The sequence below is a fragment of the Petromyzon marinus genome (genome assembly GCF_048934315.1).
Source record: "Petromyzon marinus isolate PM22_M1 ecotype Great Lakes invasive population chromosome 80 unlocalized genomic scaffold, UKy_Petmar_22M1.pri1.0 chr80_unloc.1, whole genome shotgun sequence".
NCBI classification, from domain to species: domain Eukaryota; kingdom Metazoa; phylum Chordata; class Hyperoartia; order Petromyzontiformes; family Petromyzontidae; genus Petromyzon; species Petromyzon marinus.
This window is the reverse complement of record NW_027422629.1, coordinates 322,501-339,979: the sequence shown is the minus strand read 5'-3', so window position 1 is coordinate 339,979 and position 17,479 is coordinate 322,501. Positions and strand designations below refer to the sequence as shown.

The following is a 17,479-nucleotide window of genomic DNA, read 5'->3' as shown; positions in this document are numbered from 1 at the left end:
GGGTGAGTGACTGAGTGAGTGAGTGGGTGGGTGAGTGACTGGGTGAGTGAGTGGGTGAGTGAGTGGGTGAGTGGGTGAGTGACTGAGTGAGTGAGTGGGTGGGTGGGTGAGTGACTGAGTGAGTGGGTGGGTGAGTGACTGGGTGAGTGGGTGAGTGGGTGGGTGAGTGAGTGGGTGAGTGAGTGGGTGAGTGAGTGGGTGAGTGAGTGGGTGAGTGACTGAGTGAGTGAGTGGGTGAGTGACTGAGTGAGTGGGTGGGTGGGTGAGTGACTGAGTGAGTGGGTGAGTGGGTGGGTGAGTGAGTGGGTGAGTGAGTGGGTGAGTGACTGAGTGAGTGAGTGAGTGACTGGGTGAGTGACTGGGTGAGTGAGTGCCTGAGTGGGTGAGTGAGTGGGTGAGTGAGTGAGTGAGTGACTGGTTGAGTGGGTGAGTGAGTGAGTGAGTGACTGGGTGAGTGACTGGTTGAGTGAGTGAGTGAGTGGGTGAGTGAGTGAGTGAGTGGTGGGTGAGTGGTGAGGGTACCATGGTGATCGCGAGCACCACTCCCTGTGTCGGTGAGGAGGTGAGGGGCAGGATGATGAGGAGGGTGAGCGGAGCGAGGAGGATGGGGTCCATCATGGGCACCACACTCCGTGTCATGTGAGCCACCTCATCAGCATCATCAGCATCATCATCAGCAACATCACCATCAGCAACATCATCATCATCAGCATCATCATCAGCATCATCATCACCATCAGCATCATCATTATCACCATCAGCATCATCATTATCACCATCAGCAACATCATTATCACCATCAGCATCATCATTATCACCATCAGCATCATCATTATCACCATCAGCATCATCATTATCACCATCAGCATCATCATCATCACCATCAGCAACATCATTATCACCATCAGCAACATCATTATCACCATCAGCATCATCATTATCACCATCAGCATCATCATTATCACCATCAGCATCATCATCATCAACATCAGCATCATCATCACCATCAGCAACATCATTATCACCATCAGCATCATCATCATCACCATCAGCAACATCATTATCACCATCAGCATCATCATCACCATCAGCAACATCATTATCACCATCAGCATCATCATCATCACCATCAGCAACATCATTATCACCATCAGCATCATCATTATCACCATCAGCATCATCATTATCACCATCAGCATCATCATCATCAACATCAGCATCATCATCACCATCAGCAACATCATTATCACCATCAGCATCATCATCATCACCATCAGCAACATCATTATCACCATCAGCATCATCATTATCACCATCAGCATCATCATTATCACCATCAGCAACATCATTATCACCATCAGCATCATCATTATCACCATCAGCATCATCATTATCACCATCAGCATCATCATCATCAACATCAGCATCATCATCACCATCAGCAACATCATTATCACCATCAGCATCATCATCATCACCATCAGCAACATCATTATCACCATCAGCATCATCATTATCACCATCAGCATCATCATCATCAACATCAGCATCATCATTATCACCATCAGCATCATCATCATCAACATCAGCATCATCATCATCACCATCAGCAACATCATTATCACCATCAGCATCATCATTATCACCATCAGCATCATCATTATCACCATCAGCATCATCATCATCAACATCAGCATCATCATCACCATCAGCAACATCATTATCACCATCAGCATCATCATCATCACCATCAGCAACATCATTATCACCATCAGCATCATCATCATCACCATCAGCATCATCATTATCACCATCAGCATCATCATTATCACCATCAGCATCATCATTATCACCATCAGCAACATCATTATCACCATCAGCATCATCATTATCACCATCAGCATCATCATTATCACCATCAGCATCATCATCATCAACATCAGCATCATCATCACCATCAGCAACATCATTATCACCATCAGCATCATCATCATCACCATCAGCAACATCATTATCACCATCAGCATCATCATTATCACCATCAGCATCATCATTATCACCATCAGCATCATCATCATCAACATCAGCATCATCATCACCATCAGCAACATCATTATCACCATCAGCATCATCATCATCACCATCAGCAACATCATTATCACCATCAGCATCATCATTATCACCATCAGCATCATCATTATCACCATCAGCATCATCATCATCAACATCAGCATCATCATCACCATCAGCAACATCATTATCACCATCAGCATCATCATCATCACCATCAGCAACATCATTATCACCATCAGCATCATCATTATCACCATCAGCATCATCATTATCACCATCAGCATCATCATCATCAACATCAGCATCATCATCACCATCAGCAACATCATTATCACCATCAGCATCATCATCATCACCATCAGCAACATCATTATCACCATCAGCATCATCATTATCACCATCAGCATCATCATTATCACCATCAGCATCATCATCATCAACATCAGCATCATCATCACCATCAGCAACATCATTATCACCATCAGCATCATCATCATCACCATCAGCAACATCATTATCACCATCAGCATCATCATTATCACCATCAGCATCATCATTATCACCATCAGCATCATCATCATCAACATCAGCATCATCATCACCATCAGCAACATCATTATCACCATCAGCATCATCATCATCACCATCAGCAACATCATTATCACCATCAGCATCATCATTATCACCATCAGCATCATCATTATCACCATCAGCATCATCATCATCAACATCAGCATCATCATCACCATCAGCAACATCATTATCACCATCAGCATCATCATCATCACCATCAGCAACATCATTATCACCATCAGCATCATCATTATCACCATCAGCATCATCATTATCACCATCAGCATCATCATCATCAACATCAGCATCATCATCACCATCAGCAACATCATTATCACCATCAGCATCATCATCATCACCATCAGCAACATCATTATCACCATCAGCATCATCATTATCACCATCAGCATCATCATTATCACCATCAGCATCATCATCATCAACATCAGCATCATCATCACCATCAGCAACATCATTATCACCATCAGCATCATCATCATCACCATCAGCAACATCATTATCACCATCAGCATCATCATTATCACCATCAGCATCATCATCATCAACATCAGCAACATCATCACCATCAGCATCATCACCATCAGCATCATCATCACCATCAGCATCATCATTATCACCATCAGCATCATCATCATCACCATCAGCAACATCACCATCACCATCAGCAACATCACCATCAGCAACATCACCATCAGCATCATCATTATCACCATCAGCATCATCATCATCAACATCAGCAACATCATCATCATCAGCATCATCATCACCATCAGCATCATCATTATCACCATCAGCATCATCATCATCAACATCAGCAACATCATCACCATCAGCATCATCATCAACATCAGCAACATCATCACCATCAGCATCATCATCACCATCAGCATCATCATCAACATCATCACCATCAGCAACAGCATCATCATCATCACCATCAGCAACATCACCATCAGCAACATCACCATCAGCAACATCACCATCAGCAACATCACCATCAGCAACATCACCATCAGCATCATCACCATCAGCACCAGCATCATCAGCACCATCATCATCACCAACATCACCATCAGCAACATCACCATCAGCATCATCACCATCAGCACCATCACCGTCAGCATCATCACCGTCAGGAACATCACCATCAGCAATATCACCATCAGCAACATCACCATCACCATCAGCAACATCATCATCAGCAGTCAGCAACATCATCATCAGCGTACCCACCCCCCGTGTCTCTCTCCCCCCGTGTCTCTCTCTCTCCCCCCGTGTCTCTCTCTCCCCCCGTGTCTCTCTCTCCCCCTGTGTCTCTCTCTCCCCCCGTGTCTCTCTCTCCCCCCGTGTCTCTCTCTCTCCCCCCGTGTCTCTCTCTCCCCCCGTGTCTCTCTCCCCCCGTGTCTCTCTCTCCCCCCGTGTCTCTCTCTCTCCCCCCGTGTCTCTCTCTCCACCCGTGTCTCTCTCTCCCCCCGTGTCTCTCTCCTCCCCGTGTCTCTCTCCCCCCGTGTCTCTCTCTCCCCCCGTGTCTCTCTCCCCCCGTGTCTCTCTCTCCCCCCGTGTCTCTCTCTCCACCCGTGTCTCTCTCTCCCCCCGCGTCTCTCTGTGTCTCTCTCTCCGTGTCTCTCTCCCCGTGTCTCTCTCCCCGTGTCTCTCTCCCCCCGTGTCTCTCTGTGTCTCTCTCCCCGTGTCCCTCTCTCTCCCCGTGTCTCTCTGTGTCTCTCTCCACCCCGTGTTTCTCTCCCCCCGTGTCTCTCTCCCCCCGTGTCTCTCTCTCCCCCCGCGTCTCCCTGTGTCTCTCTCTCCGTGTCTCTCTCCCCGTGTCTCTCCCCCCGTGTCTCTCTGTGTCTCTCTCCCCGTGTCCCTCTCTCTCCCCGTGTCTCTCTGTGTCTCTCTGTCTCTCTCCACCCCGTGTCTCTCTCCCCTCCCGTGTCTCTCTCCCCTCCCGTGTCTCTCTGTGTCTCTCTCTCTGTCTCCCTCCCCCCGTGTCTCTCCACCCCCGTGTCTCTCTCTCCCCGTGTCTCTCTCCCCCCGTGTCTCTCTCCCCCCGTGTCTCTCTGTGTCTCTCTCCCCGTGTCCCTCTCTCTCCCCGTGTCTCTCTGTGTCTCTCTCCACCCCGTGTTTCTCTCCCCCCGTGTCTCTCTCCCCCCGTGTCTCTCTGCCCCCGTGTCTCTCTGCCCCCGTGTCTCTCTCCCCCCGTGTCTCTCTCCCCCCGTGTCTCTCTCCCCCCGTGTCTCTCTCTCCCCCCGCGTCTCCCTGTGTCTCTCTCTCCGTGTCTCTCTCCCCGTGTCTCTCCCCCCGTGTCTCTCTGTGTCTCTCTCCCCGTGTCCCTCTCTCTCCCCGTGTCTCTCTGTGTCTCTCTGTGTCTCTCTCCACTCCGTGTCTCTCTCCCCCCGTGTCTCTCTGTGTCTCTCTCCCCGTGTCCCTCTCTCTCCCCATGTCTCTCTGTGTCTGTCTCTCTCCACCCCGTGTCTCTCTCCCCTCCCGTGTCTCTCTCCCCTCCCGTGTCTCTCTGTGTCTCTCTCTCCGTCTCCCTCCCCCCGTGTCTCTCTCCCCCCGTGTCTCTCTCCCCGTGTCTCTCTCCCCGTGTCTCTCTCCCCCCGTGTCTCTCTCCCCCCCCGTGTCTCTCTCCCCCCGTGTCTCTCTCCCCCCGTGTCTCTCTCTCCCCGTGTCTCTCTCTCCCCCCCCGTGTCTCTCTCTCCCCCCGTGTCTCTCTCTCCCCCCGTGTCTCTCTCTCCCCCCGTGTCTCTCTCTCCCCCCGTGTCTCTCTCTCCCCCCGTGTCTCTCTCTCCCCCCGTGTCTCTCTCTCCCCCCGTGTTTCTCTCTCCCCCCGTGTCTCTCTCTCCCCCCGCGTCTCTCTATCCCCCCGTGTTTCTCTCTCCCCCCGTGTCTCTCTCTCCCCCCGTGTCTCTCTCTCCCCCCGTGTCTCTCTCCCTCCTCGTGTCTCTCCCCTCCCGTGTCTCTCCGTGTCTCTCTGCGTCTCTCTCTCCCCGCATCTCTCTCTCCCCGTGTCTCTCTCCACCCCGTGTCTCTCCCCTCCCGTGTCTCTCTGTGTCTCTCTCCCCGTGTCTCTCCCCTCCCGTGTCTCTCTGTGTCTCTCTCTCCGTCTCCCTCCCCCCGTGTCTCTCTCCCCGTGTCTCTCTCCCCCGTGTCTCTCTCTCTCCCCGTGTCTCTCTCTCTCTCCCCGTGTGTCTCCACCCACCCCCCCGTGTCTCTCCCCCCGTGTCTCTCTCCACCCCGTGTCTCTCTCCCCTCCCGTGTCTCTCTCCCCCCCCGTGTCTCTCTGTGTCTCTCTCTCCGTCTCCCTCCTGCCGCGTCTCTCCCCCCCCCCTTGTCTCACCACGAGTTGGTTGGTGATCTTGGCGGACACGACTCCGAAGGCGAGGACGAAGAGACACGGGTGAGACACAAACGCGGAGACGCCCGGAGACACGGAGGCAACGAGCAAAGCCGGCAGCAGCAGGCCCAGCAGTGGTATGGCGGGAGGGAGCACAGACCCACCCTGGAGACACGGGGGAGACACGGGGGAGACACGGGGGAGACACGGGGGAGACACGGGGGAGACACGGGGGTGAGACACGGGAGGGAGCACAGACCCACCCTGGAGACACGGGGGAGACACGGGGGAGACACGGGGGAGACACGGGGGAGACACGGGGGGGAGACACGGGGGAGGAGACACGGGGGAGACACGGGGGAGACACGGGGGAGACACGGGGGAGAGACACGGGGGAGACACGGGGGTGAGACACGGGGGTGAGACACGGGAGGGAGCACAGACCCACCCTGGAGACACGGGGGGGGAGACACGGGGGAGACACGGGGGAGACACGGGGGAGACACGGGGGTGAGACACGGGAGGGAGCACAGACCCACCCTGGAGACACGGGGGGGGAGACACGGGGGAGACACGGGGGAGACACGGGGGAGACACGGGGGAGACACGGGGGAGACACGGGGGAGACACGGGGGAGATGTGGGGGAGAGACACGGGGGAGACGCGGGGTGAGACACGGGAGGGAGCACAGACCCACCCTGGAGACACGGGGGGGAGACACGGGGGAGACACGGGGGAGACACGGGGGGGACACGGGTGGGAGACACGGGGGAGACACGGGGGAGACGCGGGGGAGACACGGGGGAGACACGGGGGAGACACGGGGGTGATGTGGGGGAGACACGGGGGGGAGACACGGGGTGAGACACGGGAGGGAGCACAGACCCACCCTGGAGACACAGGGGGGGAGACACGGGGGAGACACGGGGGAGACACGGGGGAGACGCGGGGTGAGACACGGGGGAGACGCGGGGGAGATGTGGGGGAGAGACACGGGGGAGACGCGGGGTGAGACACGGGAGGGAGCACAGACCCACCCTGGAGACACGGGGGGGGAGACACGGGGGAGACACGGGGGAGACACGGGGGGGACACGGGGGAGACACGGGGGGGACACGGGGTGAGACATGGGGTGAGACACGGGGTGAGACACGAGGTGAGACACGGGGAGAGACACGGGGTGAGACATGGGGTGAGACACGGGGTGAGACACGGGGTGAGACACGGGGTGAGACACGGGGGAGACACGGAGGGGAGACACGGGGGGGAGACACGGGGGAGACACGGGGGGGAGACACGGGGGAGACACGGAGGGTGAGACACGGGGGTGATGTGGGGGAGACGCGGGGTGAGACGCGGGGTGAGACGCGGGAGAGACGCGGGGGGAGAGAGACATGGGGGGGGAGACACGGGGAGAGAGAGACACGGAGAGAGACATGGGGGGAGAGACACGGGGAGAGAGACATGGGGGGAGAGAGACATGGGGGGGGAGACACGGGGGGAGAGAGACACGGGGAGAGACACTGGGGGAGAGAGACACTGGGGGAGAGAGACACGGGGAGAGAGAGACACGGGGAGAGAGAGACACGGGGAGAGAGAGACACGGGGAGAGAGACATGGGGAGAGAGAGACACGGAGAGAGACACGGGGAGAGAGAGACACGGAGAGAGACGTGGGGAGACACGGGGAGAGACACAGGAGGAGAGAGACACGGGAGGAGAGAGACAAGGAGAGAGACACGGAGAGAGAGAGACACGGAGAGAGACACGGAGAGAGACTCACGGGGGGAGAGACACGGAGAGAGACACGGGGGGAGAAACAGGGAGAGAGACACGGGGGGAGAGAGACCCGGGGGGAGAGAGACCCGGGGGGAGAGAGACCCGGGGGGAGAGAGACACGGGGGGAGAGAGACACTGGGGGAGAGAGACACGGGGGGAGAGAGACACGGGGGGAGAGAGACACGGGGGGAGAGAGACACGGGGGGAGAGAGACACGGGGGGAGAGAGACACGGGGGGAGATAGACACGGGGGGAGATAGACACGGGGGGAGATAGACACGGGGGGAGAGACACGGGGGGAGAGACACGGGGGGAGAGACACGGGGGGAGAGACACGGGGGGAGAGACACGGGGGGAGAGAGACACGGGGGGAGAGAGACACGGGGGGGGGAGACACGGGGATAGAGACACGGGGAGAGAGACACGGGGAGAGAGACACGGGGGGAGAGACACGGAGAGAGACACGGAGAGAGACACGGGGAGAGACACGGGGAGAGACACGGGGAGAGACACGGGGAGAGACACGGGGAGAGACACGGGGAGAGACACGGGGAGAGACACGGGGGGAGTGACACACGGGGGGAGAGACACGGGGGGAGAGACACGGGGGGAGAGAGACACGGGGGGAGAGAGACACGGGCGGAGAGAGACACGGGGGGAGACTTACGGGGGGAGAGACACGGGGGGAGAGACACGGGGGGAGAGACACGGGGGGAGAGACACGGGGGGAGAGAGACACGGGGGGAGAGAGACACGGGGGGAGAGAGACACGGGGGGAGAGAGACACGGGGGGGGGAGACACGGGGATAGAGACACGGGGAGAGAGACACGGGGAGAGAGACACGGGGGGAGAGACACGGAGAGAGACACGGAGAGAGACACGGAGAGAGACACGGGGAGAGACACGGGGAGAGCCACGGGGAGAGACACGGGGAGAGACACGGGGAGAGACACGGGGAGAGACACGGGGAGAGACACGGGGAGAGACACGGGGGGAGTGACACACGGGGGGAGAGACACGGGGGGAGAGACACGGGGGGAGAGACACGGGGGGAGAGACACGGGGGGAGAGACACGGGGGGAGAGACACGGGGGGAGAGACACAGGGGGAGAGACACGGGGGGAGAGACACACGGGGGGGAGAGAGACACGGGGGGAGGCACGGGGTGAGACACGGGGGAGACACGGGGTGAGACACGGGGGAGACACGGGTGAGACACGGGGGTGAGACACGGGAGGGAGCACAGACCCACCCTGGAGACACGGGGGGGACACGGGGGAGACACGGGGGAGACACGGGGGAGACACGGGGTGAGACACGGGGTGAGACACGGGGGAGACACGGGGGGGAGCACAGACCCACCCTGGAGACACGGGGGAGACACGGGGGGGAGACACGGGGGAGAGACACGGGGGAGAGACGCGGGGGAGAGACACGGGGGAGACGCGGGGGAGACACGGGGGAGACGCGGGGGAGACGCGGGGGAGACGCGGGGGAGACGCGGGGGAGACGCGGGGGAGACACGGGGTGAGACACGGGGTGAGACACGGGGTGAGACACGAGGTGAGACACGGGGAGAGACACGGGGTGAGACATGGGGTGAGACACGGGGTGAGACACGGGGTGAGACACGGGGTGAGACACGGGGGAGACACGGAGGGGAGACACGGGGGGGAGACACGGGGGAGACACGGGGGGGAGACACGGGGGAGACACGGAGGGTGAGACACGGGGGTGATGTGGGGGAGACGCGGGGTGAGACGCGGGGTGAGACGCGGGAGAGACGCGGGGGGAGAGAGACATGGGGGGGGAGACACGGGGAGAGAGAGACACGGAGAGAGACATGGGGGGAGAGACACGGGGAGAGAGACATGGGGGGAGAGAGACATGGGGGGGGAGACACGGGGGGAGAGAGACACGGGGAGAGACACTGGGGGAGAGAGACACGGGGAGAGAGAGACACGGGGAGAGAGAGACACGGGGAGAGAGAGACACGGGGAGAGAGAGACACGGGGAGAGAGACATGGGGAGAGAGAGACACGGAGAGAGACACGGGGAGAGAGAGACACGGAGAGAGACGTGGGGAGACACGGGGAGAGACACAGGAGGAGAGAGACACGGGAGGAGAGAGACAAGGAGAGAGACACGGAGAGAGAGAGACACGGAGAGAGACACGGAGAGAGACTCACGGGGGGAGAGACACGGAGAGAGACACGGGGGGAGAAACAGGGAGAGAGACACGGGGGGAGAGAGACCCGGGGGGAGAGAGACCCGGGGGGAGAGAGACCCGGGGGGAGAGAGACCCGGGGGGAGAGAGACCCGGGGGGAGAGAGACACGGGGGGAGAGAGACACGGGGGGAGAGAGACACGGGGGGAGAGAGACACGGGGGGAGAGAGACACGGGGGGAGAGAGACACGGGGGGAGAGAGACACGGGGGGAGATAGACACGGGGGGAGATAGACACGGGGGGAGAGACACGGGGGGAGAGACACGGGGGGAGAGACACGGGGGGAGAGAGACACGGGGGGAGAGACACGGGGGGAGAGAGACACGGGGGGAGAGAGACACGGGGGGAGAGACACGGAGAGAGACACGGAGAGAGACACGGGGAGAGACACGGGGAGAGACACGGGGAGAGACACGGGGAGAGACACGGGGAGAGACACGGGGAGAGACACGGGGGGAGTGACACACGGGGGGAGAGACACGGGGGGAGAGACACGGGGGGAGAGACACGGGGGGAGAGAGACACGGGGGGAGAGAGACACGGGCGGAGAGAGACACGGGGGGAGACTTACGGGGGGAGAGACACGGGGGGAGAGACACGGGGGGAGAGACACGGGGGGAGAGACACGGGGGGAGAGAGACACGGGGGGAGAGAGACACGGGGGGAGAGAGACACGGGGGGAGAGAGACACGGGGGGGGGAGACACGGGGATAGAGACACGGGGAGAGAGACACGGGGAGAGAGACACGGGGGGAGAGACACGGAGAGAGACACGGAGAGAGACACGGAGAGAGACACGGGGAGAGACACGGGGAGAGCCACGGGGAGAGACACGGGGAGAGACACGGGGAGAGACACGGGGAGAGACACGGGGAGAGACACGGGGAGAGACACGGGGAGAGACACGGGGGGAGTGACACACGGGGGGAGAGACACGGGGGGAGAGACACGGGGGGAGTGACACACGGGGGGAGAGACACGGGGGGAGAGACACGGGGGGAGAGACACGGGGGGAGAGACACGGGGGGAGAGACACGGGGGGAGAGACACGGGGGGAGAGACACGGGGGGAGAGACACACGGGGGGGAGAGAGACACGGGGGGAGAGACACACGGAGAGAGACACGGGGAGAGAGACACACGGAGAGAGACACGTGGAGAGACACGTGGAGAGACACGGAGAGAGACACGGAGAGAGACACGGAGAGAGACACGGAGAGAGACGTGGGGAGACACGGGGTGAGACACGGGGAGAGACACTGAGAGAGAGACACTGAGAGAGAGACACGGAGAGAGAGAGAGACACGGAGAGAGACACGGAGAGAGACTCACGGGGGGAGAGACACGGAGAGAGACACGGAGAGAGACACGGAGAGAGACACGGAGAGAGACACGAAGAGAGACACGAAGAGAGACACGGAGAGACTCACGGGGGGAGAGACACGGAGAGAGACACGGAGAGAGACACGGGGAGAGACACGGGTAGACGTACGGAGAGAGACACGGAGAGAGACACGGGGAGAGACACGGGGAGAGACACGGGGAGAGACACGGGGAGAGACACGGGGAGAGACACGGGGAGAGACACGGAGAGAGACACGGAGAGAGACACGGAGAGAGAGACGCGGAGAGAGACGCGGAGAGAGACACGGAGAGAGAGACACGGAGAGAGAGACACGGAGAGAGAGACACGGAGAGAGAGACACGGAGAGAGAGACACGGAGAGAGAGACAGGGAGAGAGAGACACGGAGAGAGACACGGAGAGAGAGACACGGGGAGAGAGACACGGGGAGAGAGACACGGGGAGAGAGACACGGGGAGAGAGACACAGAGAGAGACACGGAGAGAGACACGGAGAGACACGGAGAGAGAGACACGGGGAGAGAGACACGGAGAGAGACACGGAGAGAGACACGGAGAGAGACACGGGTAGACGTACGGAGACAGCCGGAGCACCGCTGGCCGCGTGTCTCAAGATGGCCACCGCGTAGGAAGGAAGTGCGTAGAGTGCCCCTCCCAGCATGCCGAGCACAGGAAGTAGCCGCAGGGACTGCTGGGTAAACGGAATCTGCGGGGACACGGGGACGTAGACACCCGGTGACCTGTGTGACCTTTGACCCGGTGACCTGTGTGACCTTTCACCGAGTGACCACGCATGGTGACCGCCCAGCAAACTGCAACTCTCCCCCCTCTCACCCTTTGCCCACACACCCTCGACCCCGTGACCCCGTAACCCAGCGACACCGTGACCCCGTGACCCAGTGACACCGTGACTCCGTGACTCCGTAACCCAGCGACACCGTGACCCTGTGACCCAGTGTCCCCTTGACCCAGTGACCCAGCGACACCGTGACCCCGTAACCCAGCGACACCGTGACCCCGTGACCCAGTGTCCCCGTGACCCCGTTACCCAGCGACACCGTGACCCCGTGACCCAGTGTCCCCGTGACCCCGTGACCCCGTTACCCAGCGACACCGTGAACCCGCGAACCAGTGTCCCCGTGACCCCGTAACCCAGCGACACCGTGACCCCGTGAACCCGTGATCCAGCGACACCGTGACCCCGTGACCCAGTGTCCCCGTCACCCCATCACACAGTGACACCATGACCCCATGACCGCGTGACCCCATTACCCAGCGACACCGTGACCCCATCACCCAGTGACACCATGACCCTGTGAACCCGTGACCCCGTTACCCAGCGACACCGTGACCCCGCGAACCAGTGTCCCCATGACCCCGTGACCCCGTTACCCCGTTACCCAGCGACACCGTGACCCCGTGACCCCGTTACCCAGCGACACCGTGACCCCGTGACCCCGTGAACCTGCGAACCAGTGTCACCTTGACCCAGCGACCCTGTAACCCATTGACACCATGACCCCATCACACAGTGACACCATGACCCCATGACCGCGTGACCCCATTACCCAGCGACACCGTGACCCCATCACCCAGTGACACCATGACCCTGTGAACCCGTGACCCCGTTACCCAGCGACACCGTGACCCCGCGAACCAGTGTCCCCATGACCCTGTGACCCCGTTACCCAGCGACACCGTGACCCCATCACCCAGTGACACCATGACCCTGTGAACCCGTGACCCCGTTACCCAGCGACACCGTGACCCCGCGAACCAGTGTCCCCATGACCCCGTTACCCCGTTACCCAGCGACACCGTGACCCCGTTACCCAGCGACACCGTGACCCCGTGACCCCGTCACCCAGCGACACTGTGAACCTGCGAACCAGTGTCACCTTGACCCAGCGACCCTGTAACCCATTGAATCAGTGTCCCAATGACCCAGCTTCCCCGTGTCCCCGTGACCCAATGACCCAACTACCGTGTCCCCGTGTCCCCGTGACCCCGTGACCCCGTGACCTGCGTGCTCCACAGCTCTTCCCCGCCCAGCGCGGAGAGGAGGAAGACCACGACGATGGCGACCTGCACCTCTGTCACGTCGACCCTGCACGGGGGCCATGGGGGGGGCACGGGGTAGGGGGGCACGGGGGGGGGCACGGGGGGGGCACGGGGGGGGCACGGGGGGGGGCACGGGGGGGCCACGGGGGGGGGGCGGCACAGTGCTCTGTGTGGGTGCTCTACGGGCACAGTAGAACATCACCGTGACAACCGTGTGTGTGTGTAGACACTGTGTGTGTGTGTGTAGACACTGTGTGTGTGTGTGTAGACACTGTGTGTGTGTGTGTGTGTAGACACTGTGTGTGTGTGTGTAGACACTGTGTGTGTGTGTGTGTACACCCTGCGTGTGTGTGTAGACACTGTGTGTGTGTGTACACACTGCGTGTGTGTGTAGACACTGTCTGTGTACACACTGTGTGTGTGTGTGTAGACACTGTGTGTGTGTGTGTGTGTAGACACTGTGTGTGTGTGTGTGTACACACTGTGTGTGTGTGTGTGTACACACTGTGTGTGTGTGTAGACACTGTGTGTGTGTAGACACTGTGTGTGTGTGTGTAGACACTGTGTGTGTGTGGACACTGTGTGTGTGTAGACACTGTGTGTGTGTAGACACTGTGTGTGTGTGTACGCTGTGTGTGTGTGTGTACACACTGTGTGTGTGTGCACCCTGTGTGTGTGTAGACACTGTGTGTGTGTAGACACTGTGTGTGTGTGTGTACGCTGTGTGTGTGTGTGTACGCTGTGTGTGTGTGTGTACACCCTGTGTGTGTGTACACCCTGTGTGTGTGTGTGTGCACTGTGTGTGTGTGTAGACACTGTGTGTGTGTACACACACACACACACTGTGTGTGTGTGTGTGTACACCCTGTGTGTGTGTGTGTACACCCTGCGTGTGTGTGTACACTGTGTGTGTGTACACACTGTGTGTGTGTGTGTGTACACACTGTGTGTGTGTGTGTACACCCTGTGTGTGTGTGTACACACTGTGTGTGTGTGTAGACACTGTGTGTGTGTGTAGACACTGTGTGTGTGTGTGTGTACGTACACTGTGTGTGTGTGTGTAGACACTGTGTGTGTACACACTGTGTGTGTGTGTGTGCACACACTGTGTGTGTAGACACTGTGTGTGTAGACACTGTGTGTGTAGACACTGTGTGTGTGTGTGTAGACACTGTGTGTGTGTGTGTGTAGACACTGTGTGTGTGTGTACACTGTGTGTGTGTACACCCTGTGTGTGTGTGTACACCCTGTGTGTGTGTACACCCTGTGTGTGTGTGTACACCCTGCGTGTGTGTGTGTACACACTGTGTGTGTGTGTACACCCTGCGTGTGTGTGTGTACACCCTGCGTGTGTGTGTGTACACACTGTGTGTGTGTGTGTACACACTGTGTGTGTACACACTGTGTGTGTGTGTACACACTGTGTGTGTACACACTGTGTGTGTACACACTGTGTGTGTGTGTGTGCACACACTGTGTGTGTACACACTGTGTGTGTGTGTGTGCACACACTGTGTGTGTAGACACTGTGTGTGTGTGTAGACACTGTGTGTGTGTGTAGACACTGTGTGTGTGTGTAGACACTGTGTGTGTGTACACCCTGTGTGTGTGTACACCCTGTGTGTGTGTGTACACCCTGTGTGTGTGTGTACACCCTGTGTGTGTGTGTACACCCTGCGTGTGTGTGTACACACTGCGTGTGTGTGTGTACACACTGTGTGTGTGTGTGTACACACTGTGTGTGTGTGTGTACACACTGTGTGTGTGTGTGTACACACTGTGTGTGTGTACACACTGTGTGTGTGTACACCCTGTGTGTGTGTGTGTACACCCTGTGTGTGTGTGTACACCCTGTGTGTGTGTGTACACCCTGTGTGTGTGTGTACACCCTGTGTGTGTGTGTACACCCTTTGTGTGTGTGTGTGTGTACACCCTGTGTGTGTGTGTGTACACACAGTGTGTGTGTGTGTGTACACACAGTGTGTGTGTGTGTACACACAGTGTGTGTGTGTGTACACCCTGTGTGTGTGTGTACACACTGTGTGTGTGTGTACACACTGTGTGTGTGCACCCTGCGTGTGTGTGTGTACACCCTGTGTGTGTGTGTACACCCTGTGTGTGTGTGTGTACACCCTGTGTGTGTGTATACACCCTGTGTGTGTGTGTGTACACCCTGTGTGTGTGTGTACACCCTGTGTGTACACCCTGTGTGTACACCCTGTGTGTACACCCTGTGTGTGTGTGTGTACACCCTGTGTGTGTGTACACCCTGTGTGTGTGTGTGTACACCCTGTGTGTGTGTGTACACTGTGTGTGTGTGTGTACACCCTGTGTGTGTGTGTACACTGTGTGTGTGTACACCCTGTGTGTGTGTACACCCTGTGTGTGTGTGTGTACACCCTGTGTGTGTGTGTGTACACCCTGTGTGTACACCCTGTGTGTGTGTGTGTACACCCTGTGTGTGTGTGTACACCCTGTGTGTGTGTGTACACCCTATGTGTGTGTGTACACCCTGTGTGTGTACACCCTGTGTGTGTGTGTACACCCTGTGTGTGTGTGTACACCCTGTGTGTGTGTGTGTACACCCTGTGTGTGTACACCCTGTGTGTGTACACCCTGTGTGTGTGTGTACACCCTGTGTGTGTGTGTACACCCTGTGTGTGTGTGTACACCCTGTGTGTGTGTGTACACCCTGTGTGTGTGTACACCCTGTGTGTGTGTGTACACCCTGTGTGTACACCCTGTGTGTACACCCTGCGTGTGTGTGTGTGTACCTGCCGAAGTGCAGGGTGCCGGTGGTGTAGGCTCGCCAGTGGGCACAGTAGAACATCGCCATGCCGACGAAGCAGCAGAAGAACATGCAGGGCGGAGAGGCGCCCAGCGCCACGGACACCGAGGCACCCACACCCACCAGCACTGCGGGAGAAAAGCGGCGTGGGGGGAGACACGTGGTGGGGGGTGAGACACGTGGGGGTGAGACACGTGGAGAGTGGTGAGACACGTGGGGGTGAGACACGTGGGGGTGAGACACGTGGGGGGTGAGACACGTGGTGGGTGGTGAGACACGTGGGGTGAGACACGTGGGGAGTGAGACACGTGGGGGTGAGACACGTGGGGAGTGAGACACGTGGAGAGTGGTGAGACACGTGGTGGTGAGACACGTGGGGGTGAGACACGTGGGTGGTGGTGAGACACGTGGAGGGTGGTGAGACACGTGGTGGTGAGACACGTGGAGAGTGGTGAGACACGTGGGAGGGGTGAGACACGTGGTGGTGAGACACGTGGGGAGTGAGACACGTGGAGGGTGGTGAGACACGTGGTGGTGAGACACGTGGGGGGTGGTGAGACACGTGGAGAGTGGTGAGACACGTGGGGGTGGTGAGACACGTGGGGGTGAGACACGTGGAGGGTGGTGAGACACATGGAGGGTGGTGAGACACGTGGTGGTGAGACACGTGGAGAGTGGTGAGACACGTGGAGGGTGGTGAGACACGTGGAGGGTGAGACACGTGGGGGTGAGACACGTGGAGGTGAGACACGTGGGGGGTGAGACACGTGGTGGGTGGTGAGACACGTGGGGGTGAGACACGTGGAGAGTGGTGAGACACGTAGGGTGAGACACGTGGGGGTGAGACACGTGGGGGTGGTGAGACACGTGGTGGTGAGACACGTGGGGGTGAGACACGTGGAGAGTGGTGAGACACGTAGGGTGAGACACGTGGGGGTGAGACACGTGGGGGTGGTGAGACACGTGGTGGTGAGACACGTGGGGGGTGGTGAGACACGTGGTGGTGAGACACGTGGGGGGTGAGACACGTGGGGGGTGGTGAGACACGAGGGTGGTGAGACACGTGGAGAGTGGTGAGACACGTGGGGGTGGTGAGACACGTGGGGGTGAGACACGTGGGGGTGAGACACGTGGGGGTGGTGAGACACGTGGTGGTGAGACACGTGGGGGTGAGACACGTGGAGAGTGGTGAGACACGTGCTCTGTCTGTCTCACCGGTGGACATGGAGTCACAGCCGTGGTCGAACAGCTTCCCCA

At 58.8% G+C, this 17,479-nt stretch overlaps 1 protein-coding gene across 5 annotated transcripts in view; it reads right to left on the bottom strand.

The window, feature by feature from the left end:
• LOC116958677 (cholinephosphotransferase 1-like) overlaps window positions 1–17,479 on the bottom strand; it is a 41,269-nt gene that overhangs the window by 6,375 nt on the left and 17,415 nt on the right. For 3 of the 5 annotated variants that reach the window (XM_076058866.1, XM_076058865.1, XM_076058863.1), the window contains 4 exons: window positions 16,209–16,350; window positions 13,396–13,480; window positions 11,951–12,079; window positions 8,431–9,036 (listed from right to left, as the gene is read on the bottom strand). In XM_076058866.1, coding sequence (XP_075914981.1) covers window positions 8,446–9,036; window positions 11,951–12,079; window positions 13,396–13,480; window positions 16,209–16,350 — 947 coding nt within the window. In that variant the 3' untranslated portion in view covers window positions 8,431–8,445. Of the gene's footprint in view, window positions 1–522; window positions 649–6,007; window positions 6,170–8,430; window positions 9,037–11,950; window positions 12,080–13,395; window positions 13,481–16,208; window positions 16,351–17,479 lie in introns of those variants that run through there. The other 2 variants (XR_012931685.1, XM_032981411.2) reach the window with 1 other exon arrangement.